At 44.2% G+C, this 15,404-nt stretch overlaps 2 protein-coding genes across 4 annotated transcripts in view; one reads left to right on the top strand and one right to left on the bottom strand.

The window, feature by feature from the left end:
* LOC119973134 (acylamino-acid-releasing enzyme-like) overlaps nucleotides 1–7,389 on the bottom strand; it is a 95,773-nt gene extending 88,384 nt beyond the window's left edge. Inside the window, exons 1-3 of one of the 3 annotated variants that reach the window (XM_038810728.1) lie at nucleotides 7,262–7,389; nucleotides 4,029–4,158; nucleotides 953–1,079 (exon numbers count right to left, since the gene is read on the bottom strand). In XM_038810728.1, coding sequence (XP_038666656.1) covers nucleotides 953–1,079; nucleotides 4,029–4,158 — 257 coding nt within the window. In that variant the 5' untranslated portion in view covers nucleotides 7,262–7,389. The remainder of the gene's footprint in view (nucleotides 1–952; nucleotides 1,080–4,028; nucleotides 4,159–7,261) is intronic. The other 2 variants (XM_038810727.1, XM_038810730.1) reach the window with 2 other exon arrangements.
* A 56-nt stretch (nucleotides 7,390–7,445) lies between these two features.
* The window catches only part of apeh (acylaminoacyl-peptide hydrolase), a 147,501-nt gene continuing 139,542 nt past the window's right edge, over nucleotides 7,446–15,404 (top strand). The window contains exon 1 of the mRNA XM_038810725.1: nucleotides 7,446–7,671. Within this exon, the coding sequence (XP_038666653.1) occupies nucleotides 7,651–7,671 (21 nt within the window). The 5' untranslated portion in view covers nucleotides 7,446–7,650. The remainder of the gene's footprint in view (nucleotides 7,672–15,404) is intronic.

The raw sequence follows: 15,404 nt of genomic DNA, 5'->3' as shown, positions 1-15,404 counted from the left end.
TCAAATGTCAATGTTCTTGTGTATTGCTGAAAAAGAGAGACATACTACCTCAGCTTTTCATTTCACACTCATCAGGACAGCTACACAAGATAAACCAACAGTGAAGGGAACAACAATTTACATTGCATGAGAAGAGTGTGCTGATTGGTTGGCAAGTGGATACTGATTGGGAGAGGCTTTGGAGAATACAGCAGTGAACAGTCAGCTGCTACAGTTTTGTTTCAAATTCAAACAGGCAGGTTAACTCTGATTAGTCAAAGCAGTGCCATGGGGACAGAACCAGGGAATGGCAGCCCCCAAGATTTTGTTTCATTAGAAAGGGCATAATGTGCGGACACCCTTCTTCTGTCTATAAAGGAGGGGGCCCTGGAATGAATATAAGTTGCTTCTAGTGTGCATAAAGGAGCCACACTGTGAGTCCCACTCATTTTGGTTTTCAGTATAACTCTTAGCACAATCAGTATTGTTTAGCAGCTTGCACCAATTTAAGATTACCTGTTGGGCTTGCTGTGTGGTTCACCTATGCGTGCTGGAAGCCACTTATATTCACACACAAGAGCTCCGTCCTTTGCAGATAGAAGGAGCATTTCCACGTGTTACGTCTTTTTTAACTAAACAAAAGCTCGGGAGACCTCCATTACCTGGCTCATTCCCCATGGCAATGACAAGGGTCGACCTGCTCGTTTTGAATTTTGAACAAAAGCTTGCCAGTTAACTGTTCTCTACTGCATTCGCCATGGCAATACCTCCACCAATCAGCAATCTCTTTGCATGCAGTATAAATTGTTTTTCCTTTCACTTTTGGTTTATCTAATGTAACTGCCCTGATGAGTACATGACAGAACTCCACTGATATGTCTCTTTTTTCAGCAATACTCAAGTTCTGTACTACTAAACAACCATTAGTCAATGATTTCTCAATCAGTGCATAGCATTTCCTGGTTATACTCACACGCCCCGCAATTCCGTGCACTTTCCCAAGGGGCAAGTGTGCACAACGGAATTTCCATCACAGAACACAACGTACTCTCGGCTGAACTTCACCCACTCAGCTCGCTCCAGATCTCTCTGAGACCATTCTGAAACAGAAATTAAGCATAACTTCCGATTCATGCGTGACATGAAACAACAGACAAATGCTCACCAAACCAAATACGTCTGGTTGGGGATGAATATTTGCAATGATGCTGTAAATATGTTAGACACCTAGGAACATGAGTTGGTAATGTAGCCCTTGACCTTGCTCTGCTATTCATAGAGATCGTGATTGATTTGCGATCCAACTCCTAACTGCTTGTTGTTCAAAAAATATATATTCTATTTACGATTTTCTAATTTTACAATAAGTTTCACAACAAAACCCATAATACCACAGCAGATGTTACACAAAAGCCAACATAACAAAAACCCCAACCAATCATGCCCACCCATCCACCAAGATTTAAAAAAACAACCTGAAAAACAATACAATATAAACTAAACCTCAAACACCGCCCCCCCCCAGCAACTAATTCCTTAAAGTAGATAGTGAATGTCTGCCACCTCTGGTAGAATCCTTCAACCGACCGCCGAACAACATACTTGACTTTCCCCAGGCACAAAAATTCCATTAGGTCACCCAACCATACCAAAGTGCTGGGCAGACTTGAAGACCTTCATCCCAGCAGAATTTGCCTCTGGGCAATGAGCGAGGTGAAGGCAAGGACTTCTGCTTTCACTCCCGTCTGCAGCCCTGTTGAGTTCGACACCTCGAAAAAGGCTCCAGATCAATATTCAGAATCGCCGACATGGGGTTGAAGAAGGAGAAGCTTCCAAGTTTGGGGCAAGACCAGAACATGTGTGTGTGCTTGGTCGTCCCACTGGAAAGATCTGAAGAAAAGCCAGAGGGAGGGGCCCAGCTGGAACAAGAATCTTGAAGGAGGGAGTAAAAAATTACTGCTCAGAAGTAATGCTGGCCAAAGAAGTGGATGCAGGGGCGAAAGCATGGAAGGAGAATTCAGAGCCACAGAGCTCGAAATTCATTGTGATGATGGCATAGAGGATGATGAAGTTGAGGCCTTTGCTGACGCACCTTATGATTTCAACAATTTCAAGATTATAATCACTACTCTCATTTTTCTGGAGAGCACCTCTTGGTATTGATTCTACTATTCCAATTAAAACCTCCTATGAACATGCCCTCTTGCTCTGTAGCAGAATTTCTTTTGTCATTTCATCTCTCCTGCCTTCTACCACAACACAGCTAACCCCTTTCCCTGCCTCTGTACTTATTTGAAACTATTAACCTACTTAAATGTATCCACTTCCGAAGAAACATAAACTCTGCTTCTCTTCCAGAGGTGATGCCTGACTTGAGTATTTCCAGTATTTCCTGTTCTTATACCAACTTGGACACTGCTGGATATCATAATGATGGAAAACAGGATTTCTTTGTTAATAAGAAGGCTCTAGCATTGAATTTAAAACTGAGGACACAAATATGAAATGTACTGGCATTGCTTTGTGGGAGTAAAACTGTGCCAAACTTGTTCTTGAGTAATTCAGGGGGCCTCACGGTAGCATGGTGGTTAGCATCAATGCTTCACAGCTCCAGGGTCCCAGGTTCGATTCCCGGCTGGGTCACTGTCTGTGTGGAGTCTGCACGTCCTCCCCGTGTGTGCGTGGGTTTCCTCCTGGTGCTCCGGTTTCCTCCCACAGTCCAAAGATGTGCGGGTTAGGTGGATTGGCCATGCTAAATTGCCCGTAGTGTAAGGTTAATGGGGGGATTGTTGGGTTACGGGTATACGGGTTACGTGGGTTTAAGTAGGGTGATCATTGCTCGGCACAACATCGAGGGCCGAAGGGCCTGTTCTGTGCTGTACTGTTCTATTTTAATACTCCTTTAATGTCATTGATTTTTATTAAGGTTTTACCTTACTACAGAAGAATAATTTACTGGAGTCCATCCTAGATATTTGATGATTTTGAATGCAATATTCCCATCTCACTTAACCTCAAAAGTTGAAGAAATTGATAATACGGTCTTTAAATCTCCACTTACCAACACAAAACCCAGACATAATTTCACTACATTTATAAAACTCAAGCTCAAAACAAACAGTGATGAATGTAGAAATTGTTACATCTTGTATTTTATATTTGTGGCAGTAATGTTATTAAAAAACCCTGGTTTTAAAATACATTCAGGCAATGGGTCTACTAAAGTCATAATTAAAGTGTTTAAAAAATGAGGTATCCATTTATTTGTTTCCACATAGCTGGTTAATGGGATATTGTTTTAATTGCTTGAGATTCCCTAGGGTGTAGATAATTTGAGGGATTGTGTTTAGTCCATGCTAAGCAGGCTTTGGGACATCTAGTTGCGATACAGATTATGGCTGATTCCATGTCACTAAGGGCATTGATGATCCCATGGGTTTTCAATCCAGCATTTTTCATGATAGCCCACAAACTATCAGGTCCACCTGATAAGTTTTAATATTATCTAGTGTCTTAACCACTCTGCTGTCTTCCTGTTCAGTGCATTAGCACTCGGCTTCCCATTGCTGTGACTCATAGCAGTTGGTTTAAAAACGAGAGAGGCAATACATTCCTTTTAAGACTCATTTCTGGGACTTTTTTGATTTGTTATGGGACGTGGGTGTCGCTGGATGGGCCAGCATTTATTGTCCATCCCTAATTTCCCTGAAGGGGAATTTAAGAGTCATAATGCTGTGGATCTGGAGTCACATGTCGGCCAGCCCAGGTCAGGTGGGAGATTTTCTTCTCCAAAGGACATTAGTGAACCAGATGGATTTTTACGACAACTGGCATGATAATCATTAGACTTTTAATTCCAGATTTTTACTGAATTCAAATGTCACCATCTAGAGTGAACCCGGGTCCCCAGAGCATTACCTGGGTCTCTGCCTTACCAGTCCAGTGACAATACCACTACACCACTGCATCCCCAGTGACACCATAATTACAGAAGGCACAATCTGCACCTAAACTCTTTCCCTTTTACAATCAGACAATCCGTATTATACCTGAGTAGACCGTGCAGTATCTTTCCCCGTGCTTCAAAGTAATCTGTGGTCCAATCCAACCTTTCAGTGGGTTTGGGAATTTGCTGACCTCTCCATAGATCCCAGCAATCTCTTCTGAATCAGTTACCATCTCCAATGAAAAAGTAAAAGAGTTTATTTAGCAAGTCAGTTTGCATGTCTGCACTTATTACTGAATGACAATTACAACAGCTACAATTTAAATCCTGCTTCAGGTCCTAAAAAGCGAGTAGAATTCAGAAATTGTCATGTTCCTACTTAGAATCAGTTGGCAATTTTTTAATATCTGTAAAGCTCAACATTTCAGATTTGAGATTTCTTTGTACAATATCAACTTGGCACATGGCAGCCAACATAGCTTCTGGAGGGGAAGCTTTTGTTTTGTCTTTATTCATTTTTTTTCAGGATGTAATATGTGAAATGAACTGTGGCGTGTTTGGGTCTAAAGACTTCGACAAAGTTGCTCATGTAAGGTTGCTGCATAATCTCGAAACAATGGGAATTTGAGGTAATATCTAGAAATGGATAAGAAACTAGTGGAAAGGAAGGAAGCAGCAGGTACTTGTTAAGAAAGTGATCAGAACATGGAAAATGCTGTGGATTATCACAGAACTCTGTGCTAAAACCTCTGCTGCTAATTTACATCAGTGACCCAAACTCATAATAATAATCTTTATTGTCAAAGTAGGCTTACATTAACACTGCAATGAAGTTACTGTGAAAAGCCCCTAGTCAACACATTCCAGTGCCTGTTCCGGTATACAGAGGGAGAATTCAGAATACCCAATTCATCTAACAGCACATCTTTCGGGCCATATGTTGGGAAACCGGAGCACCCAGAGGAAGCCCACACAGACACGGGGAGAATGTGCAGACTCCACACAGTGACCCAAGCCGGGAATCGAACCAGGGTAAATACGTCCCCTGTAAAAATCTCAATTTTAATCACAGCTCTTGCAGACATATTGTTTGTATGCATTCTAACCTAGATTTTAATATTACAGCAAAAATACCAACTATATAGTATGGCAATCTCTTATATTCATCACACTTCAGAGAGAAAGAGATGGGACGACATAGGCTTATATTCCACAGTTCTCCGACAGTCCAAAGATGTGCAGATGAGGTAGATTGTCTATGCTAAATTGCCTTGGGTGGGATTGCTGGGATAGGGTGGGGGAGTGGGTCTGCGTGGGGTTCGCTTTTAGACGGTCAGTGTAGACTCAATGGGCCAAATGGCCTCCTTCTGCACTGTAGGGATTCTATGATTCTTCTATGATTCTATATTTGCATTCATTTTTTAAAAAAAATTTAGATTACCCAATTATTTTTTCTATTAAGGGGCAATTTAGCGTGGCCAATCCACCTACTCTACACATTTTTGGGTTGTGGGGGCGAAACCCACGCAGACACGGGGAGAATGTGCAAACTCCACACGGACAGTGACCCAGAGCCAGGATCGAACCTGGGACCTCAGCGCCGTGAGGCGGTTGTGCTAACCACTAGGCCACCGTGCTGCCCTATATTTGCATTCATAAGTCAGGAAAATTCAGCATGTCAAATAACAAAAATAAATCTTGCGATAGTGGGTTGTAGAGAAATGCCCGGAAATAATAAACAATGGAAAAAGAGAAAACAGGATGTGTCTGTGCATGAGAGAAATACTTTATTGTTTTCCAACATCCCTTGCATCCATGTGACAAATGCAGCTTTAATCAAATCTATTATATTTCATTGCCCTTATTTTACAGTTAATCTGTTTGTCATAATAAAATAGCTCAACACTTAAGATTCGATATCTTTTAGAGCAAAGCTCAAATACCTCGGAACAAAAGATTAACTGTTCAAACAAGCAGGAAAGTTTTATTTGTAAACCATGATTTACCCAGTGTTATTGCCACTTGCCATCTTAACTGGTAAAACCCAAGCAAATAAAATAGCAAATTGGGGAAGCACAGTGGCACTGCTGGTTCAGTGTTAGGGACCAAGGTTCAATTGTGGTCTTGGGTGACTGTGTGCAGTTTGCACTTTCTCCTCATGTCTGCAAGTGTTTCCTCCGGGTGCTCTGGTTTCCTCCCACAGTCCAAAGATGAGCAGGTTGGTGTGGTTACAGGGATGGGACAGGGGGGTGGGCCTAGGAACGGTGCTCTTTTCGAGGGTCAGTGCGGAATCAATGGGCCGAATGGCCACCTTCTGCACTTTCGGAATTTTATGGTTCTATGGAAAGAAAGGGGAGAGACACCACTTAATCTTCCTTGAACCAAACATCATGAAATATATTGCAAAAAACAAAGAACTGCCACAACAGACATCACTGTAAGCCTCCAAAATAAGGGCCACAGGTATGACAAAAATAAGGTTTTAAAAGCTGGTAAACAATAAAGAGATCAGATTTAAAAATAAAGTACCTTTAAATCGGATGCAGGGAGAGTATGGGCAATTTATATCGCTTTTGGAGTGATGGTGAAACACTTAAATAAGAAGTGTGTCACAGAGTGAAAGTGAGTTAGAGGTCTATAAAATAATGAGGAGCATAGATAATCTTTTACCGAAGGTAGAGGAGTCTGAAGCGTTGCAATGTAGGGATCACAGCAGCCAACTTGCATACAGTAAACTCCCACAGAAACAGCAATGTGGTAACGGCCACAGAGCATGTTCTTTTGCAATCAAAAACAGAAAATGCTGGATAAACTGAGCAGGTCTGATCAGGAACAAATAAATAGTGACCAGGACACAAGGGCTAATTCTCCTGCTCTTCTTTCAAATGGGATATTTTACATCTGCGATTTCCCTAATTTTTTTAATATAAATTTAGAGTACCCAATTCATTTTTTCCAATGAAGGGGCAATTTAGCATGGCCAATTAGCCTACCCTGCACATCTTTGGGTTGTGGGAGCAAAACCCACACAAACACAGGGAGAATGTGCAAACTCCACACCGAACCTGGCACCTAAGCGCCGCGACTGCGTCGCCGTGCTGCCCGGGACCTCGGTTTAATGGCTCATTTGAAAGACTCCCCCAGTGCTGCACCGCAGTGTCAACCTTGACACGAGTGCTCAAGCCCTTGAGTGGGACCTGAACCTCTGCAACTTTGTAACTCAGAACCGCGGCTAAAATCCGGTCATGACCATTGGAAAGTTATCTTGCGGATCTCAGGGGAAGTAAACTCTGGGAACTCCTCCCTTGTCTGTCAGCGCCCCCGCCCAACACTCACTTTCTGAACTCAGGGAACCGGTCCATCAACCAGCAGCCATAAGGAGGAAGGGCACTTCGCTTCACACACTGCGGCTGCGCCAGTTACCGCCCAGGGCGGCCGCGCAGAGAGACGCATGCGCGGAGCGAAGGATCGGACTTTCCTACTGAGGCCCGGGGGGGAGACTTCGTCTGCGAGCGGCAAGATTTCGACACAACCTGATTAGCAACAAAACTCAAAATTCTTTAGCATTCCACAGAAATATTAGAGAGATGAGTTGCTAACATTAAATATTTGTTGAATTATGGTTTCCATTTACATTTGACATTCCCTGTTTGCCCTCTCTGTCCCCAGGGTTGTTGGTAAATTCCGACTCCCCTCCTGGTTGGCGGACGGCTCGCTCAGTAACCATGGAAACCATGGCCTCCGAGGTAAGAAAGAAGGAGCGAGGCTTCGGCCTGTTTTGTGCTGTGAGGTCGCGTTTCCGTCTCTTTTTTTTTTGCCGGGACCTAGGCCAGAGGTGGTGCCTTTCATTTCGCTGCGGGTTGGGAACATTCTCGGCAGCTGTTGCCGCCGGGCCCCGTGAAAAGGACGGACTCCGTCTCTCACGACTTCCAGGGTGGGGGAGAGAGGAGTGACTCCCTTTGATGGGACCCGTTGGCTTTAGCCAGCTGGCACTTGGTTCAGGTCCTTTTTAAAGGTAACACTTGACCCTGAATCGTCCGGCCCCGGTCTCCCTCAACCAAACATCACCAAAGCAGACTTATCTGAGCATTGTCCAGTTGCTGCCTGGGGGACCTTTTCTATGTCCAGTTCAGGCTGCATTAAAACACCGATCACTTTTTTCAAGGTTATAAACATGCATTGGGGCGCCCTGAGGTCGTGAAAGGTCTTGTAGAAATGCAAGTTTTTTTCTTGCACCCCCTTTCCTTATTTGGCAGTTTGTTCCACTACAGACTCAATCCAGGACCAAAACTCAACGTGGTGGGATGGAAAACAGCCACATTTGGGTTGAAATTGTCCTGCATACCTGTTTGGGTTTGCGTGATGAATATAAGAAATTGGTGGGTGTTTACTACAGGCCTCCCAACAGCCAGCGGGAGATAAAGGAGCAGATAGGTAGACAGATTTTGGAAAGGAATAAAAACAACAGAGTTGTTGTGATGGGAGACTTCAATTTCCCCCAATATTGACTGGGACTCACTTAGTGCTAGGGGCTTAGATGGGGCAGAGTTTGTAAGGAGCATCCAGGAGGGCTTCTTAAAACAATATGTAGACAGTCCAACTAGGGAAGGGGCTGTACTGGACCTGGTGTTGAGGAATGAGCCTGGCCAGGTGGTAGAAGTTTCAGTAGGGGAACATCTTGGGAACTGTGACCACAATTCAGTAAGTTTTAAAGTGCTGCTGGACAAGGATAAGAGTGGTCCTAGGGTGAATGTGCTAAATTGGGGGAAGGCTAATTATAACAATATTAGGTGGGAACTGAAGAACCTAGATTGGGGGTGGATGTTTTGAGGGTAAATCAACATCTGACATGTGGGAGGCTTTCAAATGTCAGTTGAAAGGAATTCAGGACCAGCATGTTCCTGTGTGGAAGAAGGATAAATACGGCAGATTTTGGGAACTTTGGATAACGAGAGATATTGTAGGCCTTGTCAAAAAGAAAAAGGCATTTGTCAGGGCTAGAAGGCTGGGAACAGACGAAGCCTGTGTGGAATATAAGGAAAGTAGGAAGGAATTTAAACAAGGAGTCAGGAGGGCTAGAAGGGGGTCACGAAAAGTAATTCACAAATAGGGTTAAGGAAAATCCCAAGGCTTTTTACACCTACATAAAAAGCAAGAGGGTAGCCAGGGTAAGGGTTGGCCCACTGAAGGATAGGCAAGGGAATCTATGTGTGGAGTCAGAGGAAATGGGCGAGGTACTAAATGAATACTTTGCATCAGTATTCACCAAAGAGAAGGAATTGGGGGATGTTGAGTCTGGAGAAGGGTGTGGATATTTGGATTTGGATTTTTGTTTATTGTCATGTGTACTGAGGTACAGTGAAAAGTATTTTTTCTGCGAGCAGCTCAACTGATCATTAAGTACATGAAAAGAAAAGGAAATAAAAGAAAATACATAGTAGGGCAACACAAGGTACTCAATGTAACTACATTGGGTTTCCTCCGGGTACTCCGGTTTCCTCCCACAGTCCAAAGATGTGCAGGTTGGGTGGATTGGCCATGAAAAATTGTCCAAAATTCTATGATTAACCTAGGACAAGGGTTCGGCGCAACATCGTGGGCCGAAGGGCCTGTTCTGTGCTGTATTTCTCTATATAACACTGGCATTGGGTGAAGCATTCAGGGGTGTAGTGTGAATGAGATCGGTCCATAAGAGAGTAGTTTAGGAGTCTGGTAACAGTGGGGAAGAAGCTGTTTTGAGTCTGCTCGTGCTGTGATTAAACGTGAGGTAACCAGTGTTTTTTTCAGGGGAAGTGTTCTACTAGAGGGCTTAAGTGGGTCATTGCAGACTTGATGGGCCGAATGGCCTCCTGCACTGCATGTTCCACGTTCTAATAGCCATTAAAAGCCGTTTTAGCTGTTTGCAGATAGAGCTAGTTTATTGATGTAACAGTTTGAGCCAGGCTAAACACATCAGCATCGTGATACAGTGGTTAGCACTGCTGCCTCACAATAGCAGACATCCAGATTCGATTCCGGCCTTCGGTGACTGTGTGGATTTTGCACGTTCTCCTTGTGTCTGTGTGGGTTTCCTGCGGGTGCTCTGGTTTCCACCCATAGTCCAAAGATTTGTAGGTTAGGTGGACTGGCCATGATAAATTGCCTCTGTGTCCAAAGCACGGTAGCATGGTGGTTAGCATAAATGCTTCACAGCTCCAGAGTCCCAGGTTCGATTCCCGGCTGGGTCACTGTCTGTGCGGAGTCTGCACGTCCTCCCCGTGTGTGCGTGGGTTTCCTCCGGGTGCTCCGGTTTCCTCCCACAGTCCAAAGATGTGCGGGTTAGGTGGATTGGCCATGCTAAATTGCCCGTAGTGTCCTAAAAAGTAAGGTTAAGGGGGGGGTTGTTGCGTTACGAGTATAGGGTGGATACGTGGGTTTTGAGTAGGGTGATCATTGCTCGGCACAACATTGAGGGCCGAAGGGCCTGTTCTGTGCTGTACTGTTCTATGTTCTATGTGCAGATTAAGAGGGAATGCTTGGATAGGGCAGGGGAGTGTGCCTCGATAGGGTGTTCTTTCTGAGGGTAAGTGAAGACTTGATGGGCCGAATGGCCTCCTGCATTGCAGGGATTCTATGGATTCACATCTTTTAACAAGAGCCAAAAGAATGCTGTGTGCTCTTGAGTGCAGCTGGTATAGCTAATGGGAGGGACCAGGTCTGATATGAGTTGCTTCAGGGCTCTCACCTGAGCAGAAGGTTTACAGCTTGTTCCTAAAAAAATGGTTTCTCTCTCCAAGGATTGCACTAAGATAAACAAGTAAAAACTGGTCACTAACTTTATACATAAGTAGGGCGGCATGGTTGTGCAGTGCTGCCTCACAGCACCAAGGACCCTGGCACGATCCCGGCCACGGATAACTGTCGATGTGGAGTTGCACATTCTCCCCGTGTCTGCATGGGTCTCACCCCCACAACTCAAAGATGTGCTGGGTAGGTGGATTGGCCACGCTAAATTGCCCTTAATCGGAAAAATAAATAAAACGCATTTAAAAAAAAAAACTTTATGCATGAATGATATTTGAAATATGTGGGTTGCTTAATTGGAATGTAGAGGCAGGTTTCAGGAAGCAAGTTAAAATGTTGTACCTGTAAGCAGCAAAGCTATTTCTTTGTTGCTGATGTGCTTAATTCTTTATTTAAATTAAAGTTTGTTTTAATATAAAAGCTGTTAACTGGTGAGTGTTATCACTTCTATGGTGCAGTAACATTTCCCCTCAGTTTTACCAAATCCAAATAGTTGGGTTTTAATCCAGGATCTTAACCAAAATTGGGGTTCTGGTCCTGACCCATAACAGTTAGGGTGAGTAATGGGGCAGTACGGTAGCACTGTGATGAGCACTGTTGTCCACATTCTGGTGCCTGTTCGGGTACACGGAGGGAGAATTCAGAATGTCCAAATTACCTAACAGCACATCTTTCGGGACTTGTGGGAGGAAACCGGAGCACCCAGAGGAAACCCATGGAGACACGAAGAACGTGCAAACTCCTCACAGTGTCCCAAGTCAGGAATCGAATCTGGGACCCTGGTGCTGTGAAGCAACACTGCTAACCATTGTGCTGCTGTGCAGCCCATAATACCAACCTAAACCAGGCCCAACAAAGATGCCCCCCCCTCCCCTCCACCCATGACCAAGCTCAGTATCCAACTCTGCCACATCGCAGCCACCCCCCCCCCCAGCTACTCCTTGCAGCCTCCTCCCCTACCTTGCCTCCGTTCACCAGCATTACCTGCCAACAAGGCAGCTCCTGCTCAAAGGCCCACCCTGCACATCGCTCCTTCCCCCCCACCACCAGTCCCTCCTTGGCATGTGCAAACGGACCCACTACCAACCTGAACGCACCCAACTAACAACCCCATCCAGCAGGCGTCCCCATCCACACCTCTTACCCATAAAGAAAAAACACTCAAATCGCCCCTCCAAAAAGAAAAACACTTATAACGCACCCCTCACCTAAAATACCCACCCTCTGGCAACACAAAATAGCCATAACATCCAATCTTCACAGATGTAGCTCCTCCATCTCACACCAAATTTCAATTCTCCTCCAGTTTATGGTCCCTTATAAAGTCATTGGCCTCTTCGGCTGTTTCAAAATAATACGGCCTTCAAACGTGACCCACAGTTTTGCCGAGTACAACACCGAATCTTCCTTTGGTACAACACCGCCTTGGCCCTGTTAAATCCAGCATACTTTTTTGCTAGCTCCGCACCAAAGTCCTGGTATATTCGGACACGACTCCCCTCCAGTCTCGCTTCTCCCTGGCCCACCGTAGGATCTTTTCCTCCACAAACTTGTGCAACCTCCTTCGGTGGCTCCCTCGCTCTCAGCTTCTGCCTTAGGGACCTGAGGCCCGGTCCACCTCTGGGGCCTTGCCTACACTCTCCTCCACCATTTCGGCCAGCATCCTCAACACACATTTTGTGACGCTCGTTCCTTCCACACCCGTTTGCAGACCCACAATTTGCAGGTTTTGCCGCCCGGATCTGTTCTCCTTCCCCTCAAAATTCCCCCTCAGCGACTTGCATCGATCCTCCAGGATCCTTACCTCTGCCTCCAGGGACTCGATCTGATCGCTCTGGTCAGAATCTTTGCATATGGCCGCCCTCATGCCTCAAGGCATTCTCTACATAGTCCATAGAACCTCACAGAGGTGCCACACTGCTCCCTCAATGGGTTTCGACCAGTCACTATGCATCTATCTCCTTTGCTGGTGAAATTGGTCTTTGATGAAGGCTATCAAATGCTCCATCTGGGGCTTTCCCACTGGCGATGAACTGTCCCCCTCCACCATTCTCACAATTGTTGCTGCGCCATAGGTCCCCTCCAATTACTTAGCCAGGTCTTTAACTGTATTTTGCCGGGTCTGGTAGCCAGTAGACGTGCAAATCTTGAGGAGGCCCTCTGCACCTTCTGCACCACTTTCCTACTGATGGGTAGACAGTGCTCAAACCAATGCCTTTGAACCCGAGCTGCCCTGTGTTCGGTCCCTCACTCCATGACCTCTACCGGAAGTCCTGTTAACTTTATTTATAAATAGCATTTGAACAGTATTGAGTTGCTTAATTAGAATATACAGTGGTAGGTGTAGATAGCGAGTTAAAAGTTTTTTGTTTTATTGAAGAACTGTATTAACTGTTAATTATAAATCTATTTCTTTATTGTTAATATGGATAATTCTGTGTTTAAATTGAAATTAGTTTTACCTTAAAAGGTATGTATTGGCTAGTTTTATCACTCTTGTGGTTTAGTGGTCTTCCCTCAGTCTTACAAATTGCAAATTGTTGGGATTCTCCTACGAGATCCTAACAAAATGAGAAATTTCTTCACTCACAAGGTTTAAAATCTTTGGAATTCTCTACCCCAGAGGTTGCTCCCTCATTGAATATATTTAAGGTTTCTATTTTTAGAGTTTTGGTCTCTGGGAATAAAGGGATATGGGGAGGTGGGATTTGGGGACGAGGTAAGAAAGAAAGCAAGTCATAACACTCAAGGCTATGGGCAAGTGCTGGCAAATGGAATTAGGTAACAGGTCAGGTGTTTTTCATGCGTTGGTACAAACCCGATGGGCTGAATTGCCTCTTCTGTACTGTATTGTTCTTCTGTGACTTGGGGAAATATGTGCTGATTGGACAAAGCCAACATGGTTTCGTAATGACTAAATCACTCTTAATGAACCTAACTGAATTATTTTGAGGCAGTAACTAAAGTAGTCGATAGGGGAGTGTCTATGGATGTAATTTATATGGACTTCCAGATGGCATTTGATAAGATTATAGACAAGGGACGGTTCAGTAAAAATTAAGGCTGAGGGAGCTGAAGGCAAATTATTGACCTGGTTAGGAGACTGGGAAATTAGTTAGGCAATAGAAGACTTTGAGAGGAGGAAGTGGACATGCACTTACAATGGAAGGAAGTGATTCATAAGGACCTGTGCTGACACTTTATGTATTCACTATTTATTAATGACTTAGCACAATTAGCCACATATTCAAGTTTGTCGTTGGCAGGAAGATTGATGGCATGCACAGCAGTGCAGTCAAGAGCATAACATCAAAGCAACATTGATAGTGTAATTAACATTCATCTGCCAGAAGTTTTGCCCACTCAGTGCAGGCAAGTGTGCGATCATTTGTTTTGGAGCCAAAAGCATAGATGCAAGTATGTTTTTAAATGGTGTAGAACAAGAACAGTGAAGGCTCAAAGGGACTTTGTTTTGGCGGGGGGGGGGGTTGTTCATATGTATAAATCACAAAAACGTAGTGTCAGATACTAAAAACAATTTAAAAGGCAATAGAATGTTATTCTTTGTAATCAGAGGGCTTGAATATGGCGGGGAGGGTTATTCGGTACAGTAATGCAAATTCCTGATGGTTCTTAAGCAGTTCCTGGGTGACTTGCTTCCACTCTGGTTCAGTGGTTTCTGAGGTGACAGAAGTCTAATCCACAATCTACAGACTCTGCCCCATGTGGGACTAATGGTGCTTGAAGAATCGGATAGATGAGGTGCTCAGAGGCTTGTGCATGCTCTCTAATGCCTCTTTGCATTCCTGAAAAAAACCTCTCGATGTGTTCTTTGCCTTCTGAGTGAACCTCCTTCGCTTTGGTCAGTCACAAGCCAGTTGAGAATATGGAGCCAAGGCAGGTGAATGAAGCGGGGATAGATCAGCCAGGACCTCATTGAATGGCAACAGAATGGGCTTTTAAGGGCCTTGAATGATTTCTACATTTCTACGATGTTGCTGTGCACAAAATTTTTGATGTTGTGTTTGCATTCCAGCAGTGCCAATATACTGGTAATAAAGCATTTTGGGATGCCCTGAGGTTATGAAAGGCACTATAATCAATTCAAGCCTGTTTGTTCTTTCTTGGTGGTCAGGAGAACTGATTTGGTTTTCCTAAGGACTAACCAGATTATTGGTATAAAATCAACAAAAGTACATTATAGAAGCTATGCAGGGATGCAACAAATATTGGCTTATGAGGATTTGGCAAATTTCATTTTTATGGATTTAACTTTGATAGATAACTATGAAAACTCTTGTGGGGCATTCTAGGACAAGAGGTCATAGTCTCAGGATAAGGGATAGCAAATTTAAAGCAGGTGTGAAAAAAAACATTTCTCCCAGAGGGTCGTGAATCTGTGGAATTCGCTACCCCAGAGAACGATGGATGCTGGGACAGTGAGTAAATTTTTAAAAAAAATTATTTTTATTCAAATATTTGTCAAAAACAAAATTTTTGCATAACCGTATGCAAAAATTAACAGAACAAAATAAATGTCAACCATATATACAAAGAAAAGAAAAATACAACATAATGATCCCCCCCCCCCCCCCCCCCCCCCCCCCCCGGGAATGCTGCTGCTGCTGATCTTTACTGCTGTCCTGGAAAGTCGAGGAATGGCTGCCATCTCCGAGAGAAACCCGCCATGGACCCT

This window comes from Scyliorhinus canicula, chromosome 11 (genome assembly GCF_902713615.1).
Source record: "Scyliorhinus canicula chromosome 11, sScyCan1.1, whole genome shotgun sequence".
In the NCBI taxonomy this organism is placed as follows: Eukaryota; Metazoa; Chordata; class Chondrichthyes; order Carcharhiniformes; family Scyliorhinidae; genus Scyliorhinus; species Scyliorhinus canicula.
This window is presented reverse-complemented; position numbering and strand designations above follow the sequence as displayed.